This window comes from Myotis davidii, unplaced genomic scaffold (assembly GCF_000327345.1).
Source record: "Myotis davidii unplaced genomic scaffold, ASM32734v1 scaffold551, whole genome shotgun sequence".
Lineage (NCBI taxonomy): Eukaryota > Metazoa > Chordata > Mammalia > Chiroptera > Vespertilionidae > Myotis > Myotis davidii.
In genome coordinates, this window is record NW_006283788.1 from 600720 (window position 1) to 622140 (window position 21421).

General features: G+C 50.8%; 2 protein-coding genes across 3 annotated transcripts in view; one reads left to right on the forward strand and one right to left on the reverse strand.

Moving 5' to 3' along the window:
• The first annotated feature begins 6 nt into the window (after window positions 1-6).
• On the forward strand, window positions 7-9298 carry UBXN6 (UBX domain protein 6). 2 transcript variants are annotated; one of them, XM_006754045.2, is made up of 10 exons: window positions 7-151; window positions 2742-2905; window positions 3324-3388; window positions 4453-4581; window positions 5669-5766; window positions 6615-6690; window positions 7302-7386; window positions 7516-7866; window positions 8070-8218; window positions 8741-9298. In XM_006754045.2, the coding sequence occupies exons 1-10, from the start codon at window positions 36-38 to the stop codon at window positions 8867-8869; spliced, it is 1362 nt and encodes a 453-aa protein (XP_006754108.1). In that variant the 5' UTR covers window positions 7-35; the 3' UTR covers window positions 8870-9298. The 2 variants fall into 2 exon arrangements, with proteins under 2 accessions (XP_006754108.1, XP_006754109.1); XM_006754046.2 differs by having other exon boundaries at window positions 51-188.
• Window positions 9299-11574: 2276 nt separating this feature from the next.
• Window positions 11575-21421, reverse strand: part of CHAF1A (chromatin assembly factor 1 subunit A) — a 30828-nt gene continuing 20981 nt past the window's right edge. The window contains exons 10-16 of the mRNA XM_006754047.2: window positions 21290-21421; window positions 21034-21114; window positions 20439-20528; window positions 19440-19692; window positions 18362-18852; window positions 12721-12817; window positions 11575-12058 (exon numbers count right to left, since the gene is read on the reverse strand). The exon at window positions 21290-21421 is cut by the window's right edge and continues 22 nt beyond it. Of these exons, the coding sequence (XP_006754110.1) occupies window positions 11958-12058; window positions 12721-12817; window positions 18362-18852; window positions 19440-19692; window positions 20439-20528; window positions 21034-21114; window positions 21290-21421 (1245 nt within the window). The 3' untranslated portion in view covers window positions 11575-11957. The remainder of the gene's footprint in view (window positions 12059-12720; window positions 12818-18361; window positions 18853-19439; window positions 19693-20438; window positions 20529-21033; window positions 21115-21289) is intronic.

Below are 21421 nucleotides of genomic sequence, written 5' to 3' on the forward strand. Positions count from 1 at the left end.
CAGAGCTGGATGAAGTGAGGTTGCACATACACATAATGAAGCTTCTCTACCCTCTCCCAGACCTCCTTTCCACACCCCACCCCCAAGTGGAACATTCCAGGCAGACGCCACAGGAAGCGCAAAGGCTTTGTGGCAGGAACCAGCTGGCCCTGTGAGAACAACAGCAGGGAGACCAGGGAGAGAGGCAGGTGTGCATGGCCCATGGGGACATGGTGGCTTTAGGATTCTGTTGTGCAGGTGTGGGGAGGACTGTGTTCAGAGGTGTGATAGCGCTGACAGGTTTTAGAGGGATCCCTTTGGCTGCCCAGTGGAGCCATGAAAGGGATGGGTGAGGTGTTTTGAAAAGTAGCATTTTTATAGAAAGATCGGAATATCACATGGGACTAGGGTGGGTCTATGTGACTCATTTTTTCTTCAGCATTAGGTTCTCGGCTGTGGGGAAGGTTGGTGAGAAGGGCAGGGATGGGCAGGAAGCAGGTCCCAGAAGCCTTGGAACAAAGAAGAGGGGGCTGCCCGCATATCTGAGCAGAGTGGGAGGAGTGAGGCCGTGAACTCTTGGGAAGGTTTTACAAACTTAGCACAGATGATCCCAATTACTGGGGCTGGGGGAGAACCCTTGAGGAAGAAGGCAAGTGAGGTAGGTGAATAAGACCAGGGTGGGAAGAAGGATTTCTCTGCTGGCACATTCAAAACAAGCTCATTTTCCTGCTAAGTAGATTAAGAAGCCATCCATCCCCTGGGGTCATCACATCACTTATTTCCTAAGTGGGTGGAGGAGGGATTAAACCAGATCTTCGTACCATGCTTAACCCAGGGCTTGCGTGGTGTCTGAGTTTCTGTGTCCCTCTGGCACTTGCAAAAGATCTTAAGACTGCCCTCAGAGGGGTGTTGGTATGAGGAAAACGTACTGTGTGCTGCCTGGCACACAGTAGGTGCTCAGTTAATGAAATTGTAACTGCGCCATAGTCAGTGTGTTGGGCCTTGTCCTGTGCACCAAAAGGTTGTCTGTTTGATTCCAGGTCAGGGCACATGCCCAAGTTTTGGGCTCGATCCTCAGTAGAGGGGTATACAGGAGGCAGCCAATTGATGTTTTGCCATCTCCCTCTCCAAAAATCAATAAAATATTCTTTTTTTAAAAAGATGTCTTTATACACACACACACACACACACACACACACACAAAACACACACACTAGAGGCCCGGTGCACAAAACTTTGTGCACTCGGGGGTCCCTCCGCCTGGCCTGTGCCCTCTTGTAGTCTGGGACCCCTTGAGGAATGTCCATCTGCTGGCTTAGGCCTGCTCCCCGGGGGATTTGGCCTAAGCTGGCAGTCAGACATCCTTCTGGCAGCCCAGAAGCCCTTGGGGGATGTCCACTTGCCAGAGGGGAGCAGGCCTAAGCTGCAGTCGGACATCCTTAGCACTGCTGAGGAGGTGGGAGAGGCTCCCGCCACCACCACTGTGCTGGCAGCCATCAGCCTGGCTTATGGCTGAGCAGAGCTCCCCGTGGGAGCGCACTGACCACCAGGGAACAGCTCCTGCATTAAGCGTCTGCTCCCTGGTGGTCAGTATGTGTCATAGTCATTTCCAGTCATGGACCAGTCATTTCCAGTCGTTCTGCTGTTAGCGTCAATTTTCTTATAACCCTTATATAGGATAGAAGCCTGGTGCACGGGTGGGGGCTGGCTGGGTTGCTCTGAAGGCTGTCCCAGATCAGGGTGGGAGTCCCACTGGGGTGCCTGGCCAGCCTGGGAGAGGGGCTGATGGCTGTTTTCAGGCTGGCCATGCCCCGGTGACCCAAGCTCCCAGCCTCTCCTTTTTTTCTTTTTTTCTTTTTTGTGGAATTTAGTTACCTTCTATAATTGAAACTTTGTAGCCTTGAGCTGAGCCCAGGGCTGGCCAGGGCAGGCAGGAAGCTTGGCTTCCTCCATCGCCAGGGGCAACCAAGCGTCCTGCTTGTTCCAGCTCCGTGGCTGCTGCCATCTTAGTTGGGTTAATTTGCATACTCACTCCTGATTGGCTTGTGGGTGTGGCTTGAGTGTAGTGGAGGGATGGTTAATTTGCATGTTTCTCTTTTATTATATAGGATATATATTGACCAGAGAGGAAGGGAGAAGGGAGTGAGAGAGAGAGAAACATCAATGATGAGAGTCGTTGATTGGCTGCCTCCTACACACTCCTTACTGGGGGTGGGGATTGAGCCCACAATCCAGGCATGTGCCCTTGGCTGGAATTGAACCTAGGACCCTTTATTCCGGAGGCCAACACTCTATCCACTGAGCCAAACCAGCTAGCGCAATAAAATATTCTTTAAAAGAAAAACACAAAAACCTGCAACTGCTGACTGTTTTAGACAGTAAGGGTGGAGATGCTTAGGAGGGAGCAAGGAGAGAAGTGACACCTGAGTCTCATCAGTTCCTGAAGACAGTAGGGTGCTGTCACACACGCTTCACCGGGATGGCCCTCCTGCAGGGGGTGGGTGCTGTTACTTGTTACCCCATTTAACAGATGTTGATTCTGAGATCCAGCCCACTGCAGGACTTGCCCAAAGGGGCCGAGCTGGGAGTGAAATCTGCCCCAGTGGTTCTGCTGTCTGTGTTAGAACCATGGGGTGGGGCTGAGTGGGGGCCTGGGAAAAAGGGACATATCTGTCTGATGGAGCAGGAGTAGAAATGGGAGAGGGGCAGAGGCTCTTCTGTCTGACCCCACATCACCTCACTTCCACTATGTCTCTCCTCAGGGAGAAGGCCCCCAAAGAAAAAACCAGCCAGCCGGCACGCCAGCAGCCCCGCCAGGGACCCACCAATGAGGCACAGATGGCAGCAGCAGCAGCCCTGGCCCGACTTGAGCAGAAGCAGCCCAGGGCTCGGGGCCCCACGTCACAGGACCTCATCCGAAACCAGGGTGACCTGCGCTGTCCTTGGGTTGCAGTGGGGGGAGGCGAGTGGAGGTGGAGTGAGGCCTCTGCCCCTTCATTCTTGAGGCCTGTTCACAGGCCTGTGCTTGGTCCTGGATGAAAATAATTACATAACCCCCATGACTTTGAGGGGCTTTAAAATCACAGTTGTGAGAGAGGGGAAATTAAGGGTGAAAAGGAATAAGGGTCTGATGTCGTCTGGGTGCCATGTAGGTCAGGGAGGTTGAAGAAGGGAGGGAGGGAGGAGGAGGATGTTGAAAGTCATCATTAGATGGTCAGGTGAAGCCTGGGGGCATGGAGCATTGTTGCAGGAAGATGGGTCAGGACCTTAAGCTAGAAGGACTAGGACTTGAGGGCCAGCCCCAGTGGGGCCACACACTGACCCTCCTTTGCCTCTTCCTCCAGTGAGAAAGGAACTTCCAGCTGAAGCATCTGTGAGTGGGAGTTCGCAAGACTCGGGGACTAACATGGTAAAAGCATCCACAGGGCAGCATGATACTCCAAGGGGTGACCTGGGGCAGGGGAGCTGGGATCACGCCCCCCAAGTTCTTGCCTGCATTTGTCTAATTGGCCATTTCCTCATCACCAGCTAAGTGCCCAGCAGAGGGCTGTAAGCACCTGGTGCTGGGACAGTGGGGATGCAGAAGAGATGTCAGGGTGGATAGAGGTCACCTCTGGCCTTGGGGACCCCTGCCTTGAAAGGTGGAGGCAGGTTGTGGTTGAGTGCAGTATTGACTGGGATCTCCACGCTCAGCACCTAATGATGCCAGGCTTGGGTGTTGAGGGTACGATTGGACCTCATTAGCTTGTTGGTTCACTCCCCCCCCACCCCCCCCCGCTCCGGGCTTCCTAATCCCATGAGGGTGGATGCTGTTATAGTTCATACTTTTCAGAAGAGAAAACTGAGGTTCAGAAAGGTGAAGGCAGCTGTCCTTAGTCCTGCACCTCAAAATCATCAGGGACAGAATGGGGACCCGTCTCTGGGACTCCAAAGCATTGGCCTCTGTAGCCTTCTTGGGAGGTGGGAGGGCTCTCTGGAGACTGGTGGAATCAGAGGCCTTCCTGAAGGAGAGAGCTCTGCAGAAAGGATGGTCCTGCAGTTCACCCCTCGAATTCTCACTGGATTTTAGAGTGGAAGAGGCTCTAGATACTGCCTAGGACTCGAGGGTCAGAGAGGGGCCAGGACTCATCCAGGGCACCATAATTCAGCTCCTCACCACAAAGCCCCGTCTCTACCAGGGAGCAGGGACCGGAACAGCAGAAGCCACTGAGTGTGGTGTCCAAGGCTGCTACACACTTCTTTCCTTCCTTACCTTGTTGGATTCTGAGCTGGTCCTGCAGACATTTCACAGATAAGAAAACAGTCTCAGAGGGGCTCGGTCACAGGCCAAGGTGTTTCATGGTAGAGGGGACAGCGTTGGGACCAGGGATGTCTGACTCCCAGGGCCATGCTTTCAAGGCTGTGGCACTCAGTGACTTGAGGTGGCTTCTGTCCACTGTCTAGGCTCAGACACTTTCATCCCAATCGCCCTAGATAGCTGAGCCCAAAGAGGAAGGCTCAACAAACCTGGCGGCGCCTGGAGTGTACTTCACCTGCCCGCTCACAGGGGCCATCCTGAGGAAGGACCAGCGGGACACCCGAATCAAGGAGGCCATTCTCTCAGTGAGTAGAGGCCCCGTGCCCCCATCCCTCACCTAGAGGTTTCAGGTCAGGGCTGCCTTCAGTGAGCCCCAGTGGTACAGATCCTTCGTAGTGTCTTCACCTGTGTATGTTGTGTCTGTTGTCACTTGTTCAAAGAGGTAATGCTTACTTGGGATAAGAATTCAGGATACAAAAAGGGTAGGCAGACAAAAACCACTTCCCTCCACCTCCCAGCTACCCTTCCAGAATGCAACCTCTGTGGGTGGTTGAAGTTCCTTTTCAGAGACATTTCAGATATGAACAAACTACTGACATCCTTGTATCTCCCCTTCACTTGTTTTGTTTTCCATAAAAGGTAACGTACCACTCACGTTTAACATAGGAACTGCCAGCTATTATATCAGTACAAAAAGAACTCCGTTACTTTTCTTTTTTAAAACTGAATTTGGAAGTAATTTGAAACTTAGAAGAACAAAAAGAACACACGAATATCTTTGCCCTGGGTCTGAGTTTCTCATTAACCATCATAACAGATTACTACAAACTCGGGGACTTCAAATAGACGTCTAGTCTCTTAGAATTCTGAAGTCAGAATGTGACATGGCTCTCACCAGTGGCAGGAGGGCTGCATTCCTTCCTGAAGCTCTGTGGACAGTCCATTTCCTGTCCTTTTCCAGCTTCTAGGTCACCTGTATTATGTGGCTCCTTCTTTCACCTTCACATCTAGCGATGCCAGGCAAAGTCTTTGTCCGGCTGCCATCTCTCTGCTTCTCTCTCCTGATGGACTCTTATGATTACCCTGGCCTAGCAGGATTGTCCAGGCTAATGTCCCATTTTAAGTTCTGCTGGTCAGCAGCCATAATGCCATTGCATATTCTGGGCTGCCGACGACCCCATCTTCCCTAGAGGTGAGGGCAGAGCTGAGGCCCAGGAAGGAGTTGTCAAAGGGCTTTTCTTTTTTTCTGCTGAGTCCATAGAATTGAGTTAAATACTACTGGCCGGTCCACCATGAGACTGTTATTAGTATTATTACTGCTGCCTCCTGAGTAGTGAGGCCTCCAGGCCATGAGGTAAGCACTTTTTGACATGCTTTCCTCACTCCTCCCAGCACTTCTCCACTGACCCAGTAGCTGCCTCCATCATGAAGATCCACACGTTCAACAAAGACCGGGACAGGGTGAAGCTGGGTGTGGACACCATCGCCAAGTGAGTGGGTGCCCTCTCCCCCCACTGGGAGGCCAGCCTCTTGGGCTTCCAGCATAACTTGCTGAGGGGGCCCAGAAGGCTCCTGGCCCTGGGAGCCAGGCCCCACCCTTCACTGCCCCTGAGCCCATGAGAAAGGGGCTTGGCCTCTTGGGGCCTCTGTTTGTCTGTAAAACGAAAGGGTTTACAGAATTGGGGATTTCTGACCCTGGCTTCCCTTTGGGATCATCAGAAGAATGGGAAGTAGGTGAGTTCCCACCCCACTTCCCTGACTGAGTAGGTCGGGGAGTGCTGGAAGTCTGTTTTTAATTTTATTTATTGATTAGAGAGAGAGAGAGGGAGACAGAGAGAGAGAGGAAGGGATAGAGAGAGAAACAGAGAGAGAGAGAGACATTGATTTGTTGTTCCACTTATTCATGCACTCATTGGTTGATTCTTGTATGTGCTCTGACTGGGTATCGAACCCACAACCTTGGTGTATTAAGATGGTTCTCTAACCAACTGAGCTACCCAGCCAGGGCTGGAAGTCCATTTTGCTCATGAGCCCCCAAGCTGACACTGGTGGCCCATTGGCCCTGTCCCGCATTGGTGTCCTTCAGTGGAGGCAGGAACAGCGATAGGCCCCAGGTGGCAATGGTGGTGGGGGCAGTGGTGTCCTATGCAGGCCCAGGCTGTTGGCACCAGGGGTCCAGCTCCATGAGGTGTCCAGGTGTGATGGCACCCCTCTCCCCAACATCTCTCTTACCACAAGCCTGGGTGTGGCTCTGAGCTGCTATCCATGTGGGGGTGGGAGGTACAGAGGAGCCAGTCAGACCACCCTGGCCTGTCCCGGATCCCCAATTCTGCCCTAGGTACCTGGACAATATCCATCTGCACCCCGAGGAGGAGAAGTACCGGAAGATCAAGCTGCAAAACAAGGTGTTCCAGGTGAGGGCTGTGCTGAGTGACTTTTAGCCTGTGTAGCCAGCGTGGCCAGGCCTCCAGTTACACAGGGCCCAGTCTGGCGGTGGGGCCAGTGGGATCGCTCCTCCAGGGGTTTCCGGTTGAGGTAGGCAGAGGTGGCATGTGGAGAGGGGGTTTTATGAACATAGGTCATACACCACAGCTATATTTAATCTGCATTCCCCACCACCCGTGGCATGTTTTGACTTTTTTTAGTTGGGATCGCATCAGCACTGGGGGGATTTCTTATACAAACAGACTTCTGGCTTCTGTGGAGAAATCAAGGGGTCCCGCCACCCTGGCCCATGTTACCTGTGCTGCTGGCAGGACACCCACTGCCACCCCCCGTATGCAGCCCTCCCCTGGTTTCTGCCCCTCCTCCGCCCACCGTTGTTGGCCTTTGGGGTCCCACATCCTCTGTTACCAGCTGTGAGAACCTGTCCTTAGGCAGTTTTAGGAGGGGGGTTCATCCCGTCCAGCAGGAAGCAGCTGCTCTAAAAGGGGGATGCTGGGCCTGGTGGAATGGGCTGGGCAGCAAGGCTGGTTGGGCTTGAGGAGGCCCAAGGGCCCTGCATGACTTCTGGCTCTGCTCCCAGGAGCGCATTAACTGCCTGGAAGGGGCCCACGAGTTTTTTGAGGCCATTGGCTTCCAGAAGACATTGTTACCAGTTCCTGATCAGGGTAAGCTGGGTAGAGAAGAGCCTTGGCTAAGTTGAGAGGTGGGAGTCGGGGGTGGTGGTGGTGGTGTCCAGCGCGGGGTCTTCCTGCTGTGGCACAGTGACATCACAATGACATCCCTGCGTATCCCAGAGGGCCCCGAAGAGTTCTATGTGCTAAGCGAGGCCGCCTTGGCCAAACCCGAGAGCCTGGAAAGACACAAGGAGCAGCTGCTGTGCGGCGAGCCTGTGCGGGCCACACTGATCCGCCAACGCCGTGTCTTCCGGCCCTCACCCATGGCCTCCCAGTTTGACCTGCCCCCCGACTTCTTCAACCTCACGACTGAGGAGGCCAAACGGGAGCAGAAGCTCAGGTCTGAGGCGGTGGAGCGGCTGAGCATGCTGCGGACCAAGGCCATGCGGGAGAAGGAGGAGCAGAGGGAGATGCGCAAGTACACGTACACACTGCTGCGTGTGCGCCTCCCAGACGGCTGCCTCCTCCAGGGTGCGTGCTTCCCTGGGGCAGGGTGAGGCCTGGGAGGTGGTGTCTGCTATGGGGCTGAGGGACGTGGTACAACTGCAGCTGTGGGTTGCTGTGCCTCCAGCAGGAGTGGAAGGCCTTTCTGGTCTGAGCTTCTCTGGGCGCAGCTTGTCTGGGCTGGGGGTTCCCAGGATCTCCAGCCCCACGCTGACTCTTCCACCCCTCAGGGACCTTCTATGCCCGGGAGCGGGTGGCAGCACTGTACAGCTTTGTCCGGGAGGCCCTGCAGAACGACTGGCTGCCCTTTGAGCTGCTGGCCTCGTGTGGGCAGAAGTTGTCGGAGGATGAGAACTTGGCCTTCAATGAGTGTGGGCTGGTGAGTGATGAGCTCCCGCATGCTGGATCTCCAGGTTCTTGTTGAATCTGCACAGGTTCCCCATGAGGGCGGCCCTCTTCAGTATGGGGTGGTGCTAGGAGCAGGGGTCCCAGAACCACGCTCCCTCAGTCCTACCTTTCCCTTTACTAGCAGTGTAACCCCGAGTAACTTCTCTGTGCCTCAGTTTCCCACCTTTAAAATGGAAAGGAAGGTAGCAAGTGTGTTATTTCGAGTCCTCTGAGGAGCAGGACCCAGATGGGATTGAAAATGTGGGGATTTCCTGACGGATGCCCAGCACTGAGAGTCTTAGCCAAATCTGAGGTGTCCCTGAGCCCGGGTCCTCTGTAGGAGGAGCCACTGGTTCAGGAATGGACCGACTGTGTGAAGGCCGTCCTGTTGTCGCCAGAGGGGAGTAGTCCTGGGGTGTGTGGCCCTGATTCCAACACGAAGATTTAAAGGTGAAGAGATGAGCTTTGTCATGTAAAGGCCAGAACAAAGCTGAAATTTCTCTCCCCACCACAGGTGCCCTCAGCCCTCCTGACCTTCTCGTGGGACATGGCGGTGCTAGAGGACATTAAGGCCGCGGGGGCTAAGCCAGACTCATCTATCCTGAAGCCCGAGCTCCTGTTGGCCATCGAGAAGCTCTCGTGAAATAAAAGCAGGGTTGGCTTCAGCCCTCATGGGTCTGTCTCCTGCTTCCTCCACCTCTGCTCACGTCCTCATTCTCCCTCCACTTCAAGGCCTCCCAGCCTCCTCTGGACTGCCCAGCCCATGGGCAAGGGAGAGCCACTGGTTGGCCTGTGACCGCCACTGAGGACTTTCAAGCAACAGCTGCTGTGCTGTCCTTGGTAGCATTCTCTAGCTGCTATTTAACCTAATTAACGGAACTCGAGGCATGACAGACCCGGGCACTTCCCTGGATAGGAATAGGCCTGCCGCTTGGGTCCAGGCCCCATGGCTGGCCCTGAGGCTGTCCTGTGGAACTGCTGGTGATAGTGGCATAAGATAGAGATGCTGGGCCTGGGCAGAGTTCTGTAACACTAAGTTATGAATCCAAATAAACAGGCTGTTTGACTAGTCTCCTGGTGGTGAATTCCAGCCATGTATTGTAGGGCACCCCGTGGATGAGCCCACCTTGCTGAGGGAGGGTACCCCAGGGATCCTGGGCTGTGGGGCTAGGGCAGGGGTGGGCAAACTTTTTGACTCGAGGGCCACAATGGGTTCTTAAACTGGACCGGAGGGCCGGAACAAAAGCATGGATGGAGTGTTTGTGTGAACTAATATAAATTCAAAGTAAACATCATTACATAAAAGGGTACGGTCTTTTTTTTCAATAGTTTTATTCATTTCAAACAGGCCGGATTCGGCCCGCGGACCGTAGTTTGCCCACGACTGGGCTAGGGCCTCTTAGGCCCGGCAGAACAGTTCGTGTAGATGTCCACCTCCTCACCCCTGGAACCTGTGAATATTACTTTATGTGACAAAAGGAACTTTGTGTTGATTAAGGACCTTGAGATGGGAGATTGTCCTGGGTTTTCCAGATGGGCCATTGTCATCACAGGAGTTCTTATATGTTGAAGGAGGAGGTAGAAGAGATGGGAAGATGTTACACTGCAGTTTTCAAAGATGGAAAAAGGCCACAGGCCAAGGAATGTAGTGGCCTCTAGAAGCTGGAAAAGCACAGAAATGGATTCTCCCCTGGAGCTTCCAGAAGGAACCAGCCCTGTTCACATCTGTATTTTAAAGAAGTGAGACCCATGTCTGATGATACCCAGAACCGTAAGAACAAGTTTTTTTTTTTTAAGCCATTTGTAGTGGTGGGTTACAGCAGTGGTCGGCAAACTCATTAGTCAACAGAGCCAAATATCAACAGTACAACGATTGAAATTTCTTTTGAGAGCCAAATTTTTTAAACTGAAACTAGGTAGGTACATTGTTACTAACTTATTTAGGGTACTCCTAAGGCTTAGGAAGAGCCACACTCAAGGGGCCAAAGAGCCGCATTGGCTCGTGAGCCAGTTTGCCGACTACGGGGTTACAGCTATAGGGAACTAAAATGGAAACCAAGGCCAAGAGTGTCAAAGGAACTTCTGGTCATAGCCTGGCTGGGAGATGCCCCCTCAATCACTCATCTGGATCGTCCCCTCCCCTCTCAGCCCCAGGTGGGCTGCTGGCTCGGTTTCTGTTAGATTCTCCCCTGCATGGAGACCTGGTGGCTGGTCCTCTGGCCACTGCCAGCTATGTGACAGACATGAAGCTTCAAGGCCCCAAATGTTATTTTAAAAGCAATAATCCCTTGTAACCTCAGCAAGCAAGTTGCCCCCATGCATGCCTTTGCCTCACACATAGGCCACCAGCAGATGTTGGACCTAGGCCTGTCTCCTTTGCTGCCATATCTTGGGAACCCAGCATGGTCTCACCCTGTCACTTAGATCCATCCCTTCCCTGTCCCCAACTGCTGCTAGGATTCAACTGTCAGTTGTCAGATACCCAACTAAAACAGGCTTAAGGATACTTTACAGGTAGTCGTGTCCACAGGTTTAACACATGTGCCTCTATCCTGAGGACGAGCCTGTATTCAGCTGCACCTTACACCTCCAGTAGGAGTTTCTGGCCAAGGCTCATGTTCTCACCTGCAACTGGGGTGTTCCTCAGCCCCATCCTCATGGGGCTCCTGGAGGAGGATCAGGGTGTTTGTGGGAGCGAAAAACCTGAGGAGTCTTGGCCACCACACAGCCACAGGGTTCAGTTGCCCTGTCTGGTTGTATCCAGCTGATACGAGCTGTTCTGCACACTGATATGCCTGGTGGCTCTTCTCCCATGGGGGCAGTAGGAACAAAATCAACCCTCTACTGTCTAGATATGAGGGGTCGGCAGGAGTCCAGGCTGGATGGAGGATGTGAACTCTGCCAAAATCTCAGCTCACACATGCTCAAACGCCTCTGTGGGACTATCACTGCCCCAATGTGGGGCTGCTCCAGGGCCCCATGGACCAAGGCTCCAGCATCTTTAGTTGGCTCCACTATTTCAATACTCTCCTGTGATGTGGCCTGACCCTGAAGTCCATCTGGAAGCCAGGATTCAGGGCTTAGAAGCCCAAAATATGCCCCGCTCACTTCCCAAGGGGCAGGAAGAGCTGACGGGCACAAGCACCCACTGAGAAGCTACACCCTGAACTAGGTCACTGTGGAGGCGGAGGACTTTACAACCAAGTTGGGACAGTGCTTTTGCGAAGTGGAAAGCTTGATGGAGATGCCACAGTACCCACTTGCAAGCACAACATAGGGCTCAGGCCACAGGTGAAGGTACACACCCACTCAGAGACGGTATGTTGAAAAGATGACAGACACACCAGGTCAGGGCTAGACAATAAGTTTATACATATCCATGTCAGTCCTGGTGCCACACGACACCGGCAGGGCTCCAGTTCATTTATAAGCATTTCATCATAGTGCCTGCTCAGGATCCTTAGGGCACAATTGGGATTCCCCGTACAGGCCAACACACTGCGATAATGCTTTATTAAAGGGCAGATTAGTATGCAGCTTCGAGGGGAAATTTTTACAAATATAAAAAAGAATGAATCAAGCATCCTATATACTTTCCAACCCTTGAGGGGGCGTATGCGAAGCAGGACAAAGTGCTCTTTACACAGGAATCATAGGTCTTTCAAGTATCTGAGAAGCATCTGAGAAAACCCTAACCATTCTACATATACACGCCAGCCAGTGTGGGGTGCTCAGGAGGGGCTGAGTGAGTTGGAGGGCATGGGGCTCTCGCTGGTGTCCATTCCCACAGGCCTTCCAGCACTGGGAGTGGTTACACAAGGGTCCTGGACCTCTGCAAGGCAAGACAGGTAGGGGCTTTAGTGTCTGTACCTGTGTCACCAGGGCCTGAAACAACTCTGAGAGCCTTCTTGGGGTAAGATCTCCCGATCCGACCGTGGTTAGAGAAGAAGCATGGCTGTAGCCCCCAGACCCATCTCCCTTTTCTAGATGCATGTACTCCCTGTCCCCTCTTCAGCTCACTCAGGGGAAAAGCCAAATCTAGGCCCGAAGCCCCATGGCAAAGGGGAAGAAACTAGGACACCGAAGCCAAGTGGCTCTGTCAAGGGTCACCGGACATGAGCTCCCCGAGCCTCGCATCACTGCTTGCTGCCTTTTCCCTGGAGCAGCTTAGTTCAGAGGTACCTCACTTGTGCCAGGACCCCCACCTCCAGGACTCTTCCTAACACAGCCCATGCATCACCCACTAAGGTGGCAACCAACCTTCAGTTCTTTGGTTTCCTAAATGTAGCTTAGGAAACAAAGTCAGATCCTCCAGGGCCTGGATTGGACCCAACTGCACACTCACACCATTAAACCAGCCCGCCCAGTGCCTTTCAGAATCTTTTAACTCAACCCCCATTATGTACAAAAGAGAGCCAGTGAAAAGGTAACAGTGCAAGTGCTCTTCCCCCTGCTGCCAGCCTGCATGAGAAGAGGGACTGGGGCTGTTCTCACCAGCAATATCCGAGATGTCCATCATCACACAGTCACCATCCTCTTCCTCCTCCTCCTCCGTGTCTGCCTGGAAGCCATCCAGGTCCCCAGCTCCGACCTGAACAGGCAAGGGAACACAGGTCATCAGCATGGGCACTTTGGGCAGACCAGTGTGTAACCCTTCCTGCTACACATGTCTATACTACTGGCCTCCTCTACCATTTTTTAAAAAATATATACTTTTTGCCCTGGCCGGTTTGGCTCAGTGGATAAAGCTTCGGCCTGCGGACTGAAGGGTCCTGGGTTCGATTCTCCTGGGACCCTACAGTATGCAGGCTGGCACTCTATCCACTGAGCCAAACCAGCTAGGGCTCCTCTACCGTTTTAATAACACATGGAGGAGTCCATTTGGTAGCTGATGACCAAGCAAACCTTGGCAAGTTCCTTTCAATGAACTAATTCAGAGCTTCAAAAACTATCATTGTCATATTTACCTTATCACAAAAATAATTTGTGAACTGTTTTTTTTTTTTTCCCCACTGGGGGGCGTGCAGGAGACATCCGATCCATGGTTCTCTCTCATCAATGATGTTTCTATCTTCCTCTCCCTTCCTGTCTGTAATCAGTAAAAAACTATTTAAAAAAATATATATTTTTATTATTTCAGAGAGGAAGGGAGAGGGAGAGAAAGATCAGTGATGAGAATCATTGATCGGCTGCCTCCTGCACGCCCCCTACTGGGAATCGAGCCTGCAACCTGGGCATGTGCCCTTGCCTGGAATCAATCCTGGGACCCTACAGTATGCAGGCTGGCACTCTATCCACTGAGCCAAACCAGCTAGGGCTCCTCTACCGTTTTAATAATAGAATATACAAGTGTATGGAAGAGCCACAATTTACCTAGCCATTTCATTATTATTAGCATGCAGTATATTTCAAAGTTTCCAATTGTTCAAGAACACGATTTAACAATTTTTTAATATATTTTTATTGATTTTAGAGAGGAAGGAAGAGGGAGAGAGAGTTAGAAACATCAATGATGAGAGAATCACTGATCGGCTGCCTCCTGCATGCCCCGTACTGGGGATCGAGCCCGCAACCCAGGCATGTGCCCTTGACCGGAATTGAACCTGGGACCCTTCAGTCTGAAGGCTGACGCTCTATCCATTGAGCCAAGCCGGCTAGGCTGTGAACTGTTTTCGAATTAGAATTCTGGGTTGGTTTGAAAGGGAGATTGATAGAGCATACAGTTTCTTTGAATTTATTATTTGAAATAAACAATTGAGAGCCCAGTTGGTTAGTGCTTTCTCTGTACCTTCTGCCTGATGCTTGACAATTCAATTTATGCTTAGACCAGTGTGGCTACCACCTGGGCAATTGTGGACAGAAGTCAGGAAGGACAGGGGACAGCGGGAAGGCCTCTACTGGGGCTAGACTTTCCAACAAAGATTCCTGGGCCGTTTTCATTGGCATTCAACAGAGGGGACAGAAAGACAAGGTGGAAAGTAGCAGGACTGATTTTAAACACCAACCATCCACATAAGAGCTCACTTTCTCTGTAAGTGAACAAAGGGAACTAACTAGCAGAGGAGGCAGGAACAGACTTATTTAAACAGAGAGGCTACTCCTGAAAACACTTTGAAATTCCTCTGCTACAAAAATCTCCATTTGCCTGGAAAAAGAATGACAGAGCAGTAAGATTTGCACATTGGGTTCCTGGCCTGGTTGGCAGACTGGGCTCAAGTTTGCAACATCACAGTTTCTGGTGTGCACGCTCCATGCCCAGACTCTTTGGTGGCTGGAGCGTCACTAAGATAGGAATGGTCCCACAGCAAAAGCAGGAGCTGCCACCTAAGGATGCTGACGGCGATTTCTAACTACCTATTCTAAAGAACTGATTGACCACCCTAGCTGGTTTGGCTCAGTGGATAGGCGTCGGCTTGTGGATGGAAGGTGCCGAGTTCAATTCTGGTCAAGGACACATACCTCAGTTGCAGGCTCCTCCCCTGCCTGGGCCCTGGTCAGAGTGAGTGCAGGAGGCAACTAATCGATGTGTTTCTCTCACATCGATATTTCTGTCTTTCCCTCTCTCTTCCATTCTAAAAATCAATGCAAAAATTTCGTTGGGTGAGAATTAAAAAAAAAAAAGAACTGCCTGACCAAGGACAGCTCAGCTCTCAACTATGTGGATTTGGGGATGTTGGTTTGGGTCTGTTAAGCAAAAGGAACAGAGGGATTTCTTCATAGCCTCCTCTGGTCACTGGGCTCAACAGAAGACAGGAAACACAATTATAGTGGAACCACTATTCATAACTCTCCAGACACAGGACAGGCTATAAAATATTCTACAGTGGGAATTTAGGATGACACCTGAATCCACTGTGCTGAGCTGTCAGCAGCCTACTGTCACTGCTGCATGTGGTAGATGCAGAGATGGAAAAGGGGGAACATGTAAAATGGGCAGGAACAGACTTATTTAAACAGAGAGGCTACTGATGCTTGACAACTCAATTTATGCTTAGAGTTGCCAGGAATGGGCAGGAATTAGATATTTGGCAACTGTCAAGAACTACAGCTGTATAACACCAGTCTTTTAGTTTTGTTTTTTTGTTTCATTTTAAATATATTTTGATTGATTTCAGAGAGGAAGGGAGGAAGAAGAGAGATAGAAACATCAATGATGAGAGACAATCATTGATTGGCTGCCTCTTGCACACCCCATACTGGGAATCAAGCCCGCAACCCGGGCATGTGCCCTTGACCGGAATCGAACCAGGGACCCTTCAGGCCACAGGCCAACACTCTATCCACTGAGCCAAACCAGCTGGGGTTTTAGTTTTGTTTTGATCATAGAATATATTTGACTAGAAAGGAGAAACAGAACCTCTCCCCATTTTAAAATAAAACCAAGGCCCACAAATCTGGGTCGCCCTGGTGCCAGAAACACTTGGTGACAGAGCTGAAGTCTCACCTTAGCCTGTTTATCTAACTAGATCATAATAGCTTGTAAACTCAGGGCTTATGATGATTTTTGAACTCTAAATAAAGATTTAAATATTCTTAACACTCACACACATTTATAGTTTAGCTACAACTACTTCCAAGGGTGCAGAAATATGCAAGCTTTACCAAAATGTACGGGGAAGTGTTCTACATGCCCCTCCAATCTTCCCTTCTAGAAAGTTGTACCTGTCTCCCACTTTGTGTAGGTGCTATGTGGTAGCAGGCCTTACCCATGCATCCCCCCCGCCAAGCAGGGGCGGAGGGTGGTCAGTTCTCATTTCCCAGTCTCTCTTGCAACTCACAGTGGCTGTGCCTAAGCATTTTGTCCAGAAAGACACCAATGGAAGTCGGCTGGGTTGAGCATTCCTTTCCAGCTACTGCTGGCCACAGCCTGGGGCGGGGGTGGGGGGGTGGGGGGACAGGAGGAACTGGCTACTGGACTAGGATGTTACATGAGCTCGGGACTAGTTGCTGGAGGTAAACCCCCACAAAAATAGGAGCTCTGTTACCTGAGGTCGGACATAGTCCTGGTGACTCAGGGCTGTCAAGCAGGGTGTCCAAACTTGAGCATTCCAAGGAGCAGGGGTGAGGCTGAATGTCCACAAATCCACTCCTAGAACATTCCAAAGAACCAGCATCCACCCTAGCTGGTTCGGCTCAGTGGATAGAGCATCAGCCTGCGGACTGAAGGCTCCCAGGTTTGATTCCGGTCAAGGGCACATGCCTGGGTTGTAGGCTTGATCCCCAGTAGGGGGCGTGCAGGAGCCAGCCAATCAATGATTCTCATCATTGATGTTTCTATCTCTCCCTCTCCCTTTGAAATCTATAATATATTAAAAAAAAAAAGCCAGCACTCACTATGCTGCCCCACGCTATGGTCCTAGATTCTTTCCAAAGGACTCCGTGAGAAGGGGCTTTGAAATGCAGACTTTAAGCACCTAACCACCTGATGAATCAGTTATGGGGGCCAGCATACCCAGATCTCCTAAGGTTTTTAACCCCTTTCCTGGGCAGTGCTTCTGTAACAGGGAGTGGAATCCGTACAACTGCACAGGGCTGCTGCTGCATGTGTATCATTGGGTGACATGCCTCATTTCACCGATTCCCAGGCACATGCTTTCTCCCATATCTATCTCTAACCTGGGAGAGCACTCCCTGGCTTAATTTCTCTATCCTGGAGAATGAAGCTTCTTACCACCATTGAACACAGGAATTCACATAAGATGCCTAGTACAGTGCCTGGAATGTAATGGGGCAAAACCAGTTTTTCATGGAGGGAAACATGGGTTATGAACACAGCGAGGTTGACCACAAGGGAAGAGAAGCTCAGAAATGCGGCTGAGCCCCCACACTCTGTGGGATTCTACCCCACCCCAATGAAGCAGACAACAGCACAAAGGTGACCAAGGGAGGGCTGATGAGGCAGAGGCCTGCGAATGCTACTTATGAGTTCACGCAAAAGGTGTCTTCCATTACCACCCATTTTCAAATTGGGGTCCCCAGTTTGTTTCAACCACAATAGCCACATGTGGGTTCCTTCTAAGGCTGGGTTAGCAACGACATCAACCACAAGATACTGTGTGGCTCAAACACCTAATGGATCTAATGAAGCCCATCATTTTGGGCCCCGGCCCAGAGAGGGAAGTGTTTGGGAGTTTGGAGCCCCCTCCTCATCCAGTGGGCTCCCCACAGCACCAAGCTGCATCCATCAGCAGGCAGAGCTTTGCACACAAGTGCTAATGGGTAGGTGCTCTGGGAATGTCAAGTTGACATTGGACTGTTCTGATAGTCCCTCTAGCTGTGAGTTTAAAGTTTACTGTCACATTCCAGGAGCAATTTCTCTTGCCTCCAAGCCCTGATTTTATTTTCTAAGCCTCAGAGTAACTCATGTCAGATCAGGAGCGGGGAGTGAAGGGGGCGTATACCAACTCTCCTCCTCTGTCACCACAGCTATATCTTCAGAGCACAGCTCTCGGAGCAGCACCGCTCTCCTGAAAGGGGCTCTGATTTGAGTGGGAGATCCAGCTCTTACCACACCTTCATTAAAATCTATAACTCTGTGAGATGCTGACCTAAAGTAAGGACCATATATTGAGGTGCCATCAAGCAATGAATAGATATGAGGAAGCTTAAATGCAAATAATTTACTAAGTGAAATAGCCAATCTGAAAAGTCTATATACTGTATGAGTCCAAAAATGTGAGATTCTGGAAAAGAGAAAACGTTGGATATAGTAAAAGGATCCATGGTTGCCAGGGGTTAGGAGGGGAGGAGAATGAATAGGCAGAAGAGAGGATTCTTAGGGCAATGAAACTATATAGTATAATACTGTAATGGTGGATACATCTTACATATTTTCCAAACCCACAGAATGTACCACACCAAGAGTGAATCCTAATGTCAACTATGGACTTTGGATGTTAATGATGTGTCAACGTGAGTTCATAGACTCTAACGAGCATAGGGCTCTAGTGGGGGATGTTGATGCCAGAAAGGCTGTGCATGTGTGTGTTGAGGGGTAGGAAATACAGAAAATCTCTGTACTTTCCCCTCAATTTTGAACAATTTTGTTGCCTCAATTTTGCTGTGAATGTAAGAATAAAAAAGCCACGTTGGAGGCCTCCCTGCCCCACCCAGCCCTCAAGCATCCACTGCTCACCTGCCCATCATGCCTGCGCTTCTTCATGAACTGAGTGATGCACATGCTGCCTGCTGACTTCCTCTTTAGCGAGATGGGTGTCCCCTGGCTGGGCCCTGGGGTGGGGATGCTGCCACTGTCCTCCCTGGTGGCTGAGGGCACCATAGTGACATAACTCCACTGGCACGGCACGGGCAGGTGCTCCTGATCAAAGCTCTTCAGCACCTGTGAGTGGACGTACCAGCACATCCTGAAATCAGGCCTCTTCTCGTACACCGAGTTCTCAGAAATAATACGCTTGAGCCTGGCCTTGGAGGGGACGGCATTGTCCTCGCTGGTGGTGGGGGTCTGCGGGCGGGAAGAGCCAGGGCTCGGAGGGCTGGCGGAGCTGCTCTCAAGACTGCTAGTGTCCTTGCCAAGCAGTCCTTGGCGGCAGCATTCCTGGAATTCCCGGATGATCACTTTGCTTCCATTCACATTCCCGTGTAGCAGCGGGAGCAACTGAGCCAAGACTGGGAGGGAGAGGAGAGGACACAAGTGGGTGTCAGACATGGGAAAATAGCAATAAATACTGCACATGGTTCCTGAACCTGTCACCAAGATTAAGGGACACAATCAGTTTCAGATGGCCTTTTAAGGATAGCTTTTAGATATATGAACTTGATCTGGAAGAGACTGTGAAGCCCAAATTTCACAAGGTAGATTCATTCAGATAAAACCATCACGACTGACTTTATGCACCTGTTTCCTTAGTAATGGCCATCGTACTCTCATTCTGAGTCACTGGTCCTCCCCAGCTTTGAATAGTGAGGGGGCACAGGAGTTAGGAATGATAGTGACCCTGGGCCAAGCACTCTGGGTCTGTGTCCCTGTTGGTAAAATGGGCTAATGAAACTAGCTGCCTTGTACTGCTGTTGTGAATATCAGAGAAGAAACAGATGTGTCCAGTGAGTGCTAGCCTTTGTGATTTGTTGAAATAACTTCTAAATTATTAATTCACTTGCCTAAGAAGTTGCATGCCTTTGGCCTTGGACAGATCTGGGCCTGGGTGCAATTGGGAGCCCGACCCCCTTCCACCCCTGCCCCGAGCAGCACTCACTGTGCTGGTCCCTCTTCTTTTTCTTGGAGGCCTTAGGTGTCTGCTCCTCCTCGGGGAGAACTGTCTCTAGAAGGCATGCCGTGAACTGCTCTAGCACCTTCAGGTCGGCGCTGCCATCCTTGTCTGCCGCCCAGACGCAGCCAATCTTCACGGGCTGGAGCACGCGGAACCGCTTTCCCTTGGCTAAAAGCTCGTCCCATTCCTTGGCCTTCAGCTTCTGGCGGACCTTGTGGTTCTCCGGGTCGGCACATTCCTTGCAGGTGAGAGAACAGGTCGAAATTACATGCCCAGTACAGCCACAGGGCTGGGCATCTCCCACAAAGAGGATACCACTCTTTAAGGCAGATATGCTTATGGGCACACCAGCCTGCCTCATTGGTTGGAAATGTGTATGAGACACATGCCCTTCAAGTATGACTTTAAGACAAAATCATTTCACAACCGATAGGCCTTTGGAGCCCTAAAAATGGCTTACTCAAAAGTTTAACCATGTGGCAAAATTTAGAAAGTTGTTGCTGCTGTTGTTGGTGGGGTAAACTCAAAGGGAAATGGGGGAACCTTCTGGAAAAATGGAAACTTCTGTATTTTATATCCAGTGGTGGTTCCACAAATATCGTCAATCATTAAAACTCATTTAACTGAATAAATGTATGCTAATTACATTCAGCTAAACAAATATTTTAAAAAGTTTGGTGAGCTGACCCACAAACCACAGTAACTCTCTGACCGGGTTTCTTCTCATGCGCTCCCGTCACAGTGAATTTTCTCTCACCTTTGCAAATTCTCCCACCCTTCCAGACAAAGTCCAGCTCAGGGTCTAGTATTTCCACAACCAATCACACATTGGGGCTCACCTTCATGGCTATGAGAAGTGAGATACATGTGGGACCGGCCATAGATGGACTGCGACCCTTGGGCACTGTCCCCAGGCAGCTACCAAGCACCAGCCCCTGACTGGGCTCTTCTCCAAGCCAGTCACCTCCCTGTGCATACACTCACCTCAGTTACTCCCTCATCTTCAGACAGGTATCCATGAGGTACGAAAAAACCATCATCCTCATCTTCATCTTCTACTTCATCATCATCATCCTCAAAGAAAAAAAAAGTATGCTCACATGTGGAAACAGAATACATGCTTCATTAAAAATTTAAATCTGTGTATGTCTAAGGAAGAAAAAAAAAAAGCTACAAACTGCTGTTGTTCCTATGGACACCATGAGGATCAACCAAAACCCCGTAAAGGAATCCGATTATATTGCAGTGTGTGAGGACGGGGGGTGTGAGGTGGAGAACACAAACAAGTAAAGTCACCCAATAAGGCAAGAGAAAGTGGTGGGGGCCTGGGTGAACTAGAGAATGGATGTGCCCCTTCTAGAAGGGGCAACACTGCTCAGTAACAACCCACTACTGCTAGGCGAGCGGGCTAGTGTTGCCAAATAAGGTATTCCAAGAGAAGTTGGGAATCCAGATGTAAACTGTTGGCTGACATTTTCAGACAACTCTGCAGGTAACACAGAAACTATGTAAAGGAATCCAGCCTAGGGCTGTTGCGGTCCTCGGATGGATGCTGCAATCATTCTAGGTCTGCACTCACCCCTTCACTGTGAGAGAGAGATTCTCCTGGCTCCTCCTCTTCCCACTCATCATCACTGTCCACCTCATAGTCCAGGAGCTTCTGAGAAAACAAGACATGCAGAGCGTCATCGCCGCCTCTCAGGGTTGGGAGGAAAGGGCAGAGTAGAAAATAGAATACTTACGGAATTAAAGAGACCAGTGTAAAGGCAAACTGAGAAGGAAACACAGAAAGACAGGTGTGTCTAGACCACTGGGACTTCTGCTTGCATGCTCACCCTGTCTTGGGCCCAGGGGTCCCTTGGATGGATGACCGTCGTCGTCTTATTCCATGTCCCCCAATATGCTGGTCGGTGATTCTCAGAAAACTGCAGGAGCTTCATCCTGCCAAACTTCCTCCTTTCAGGAAT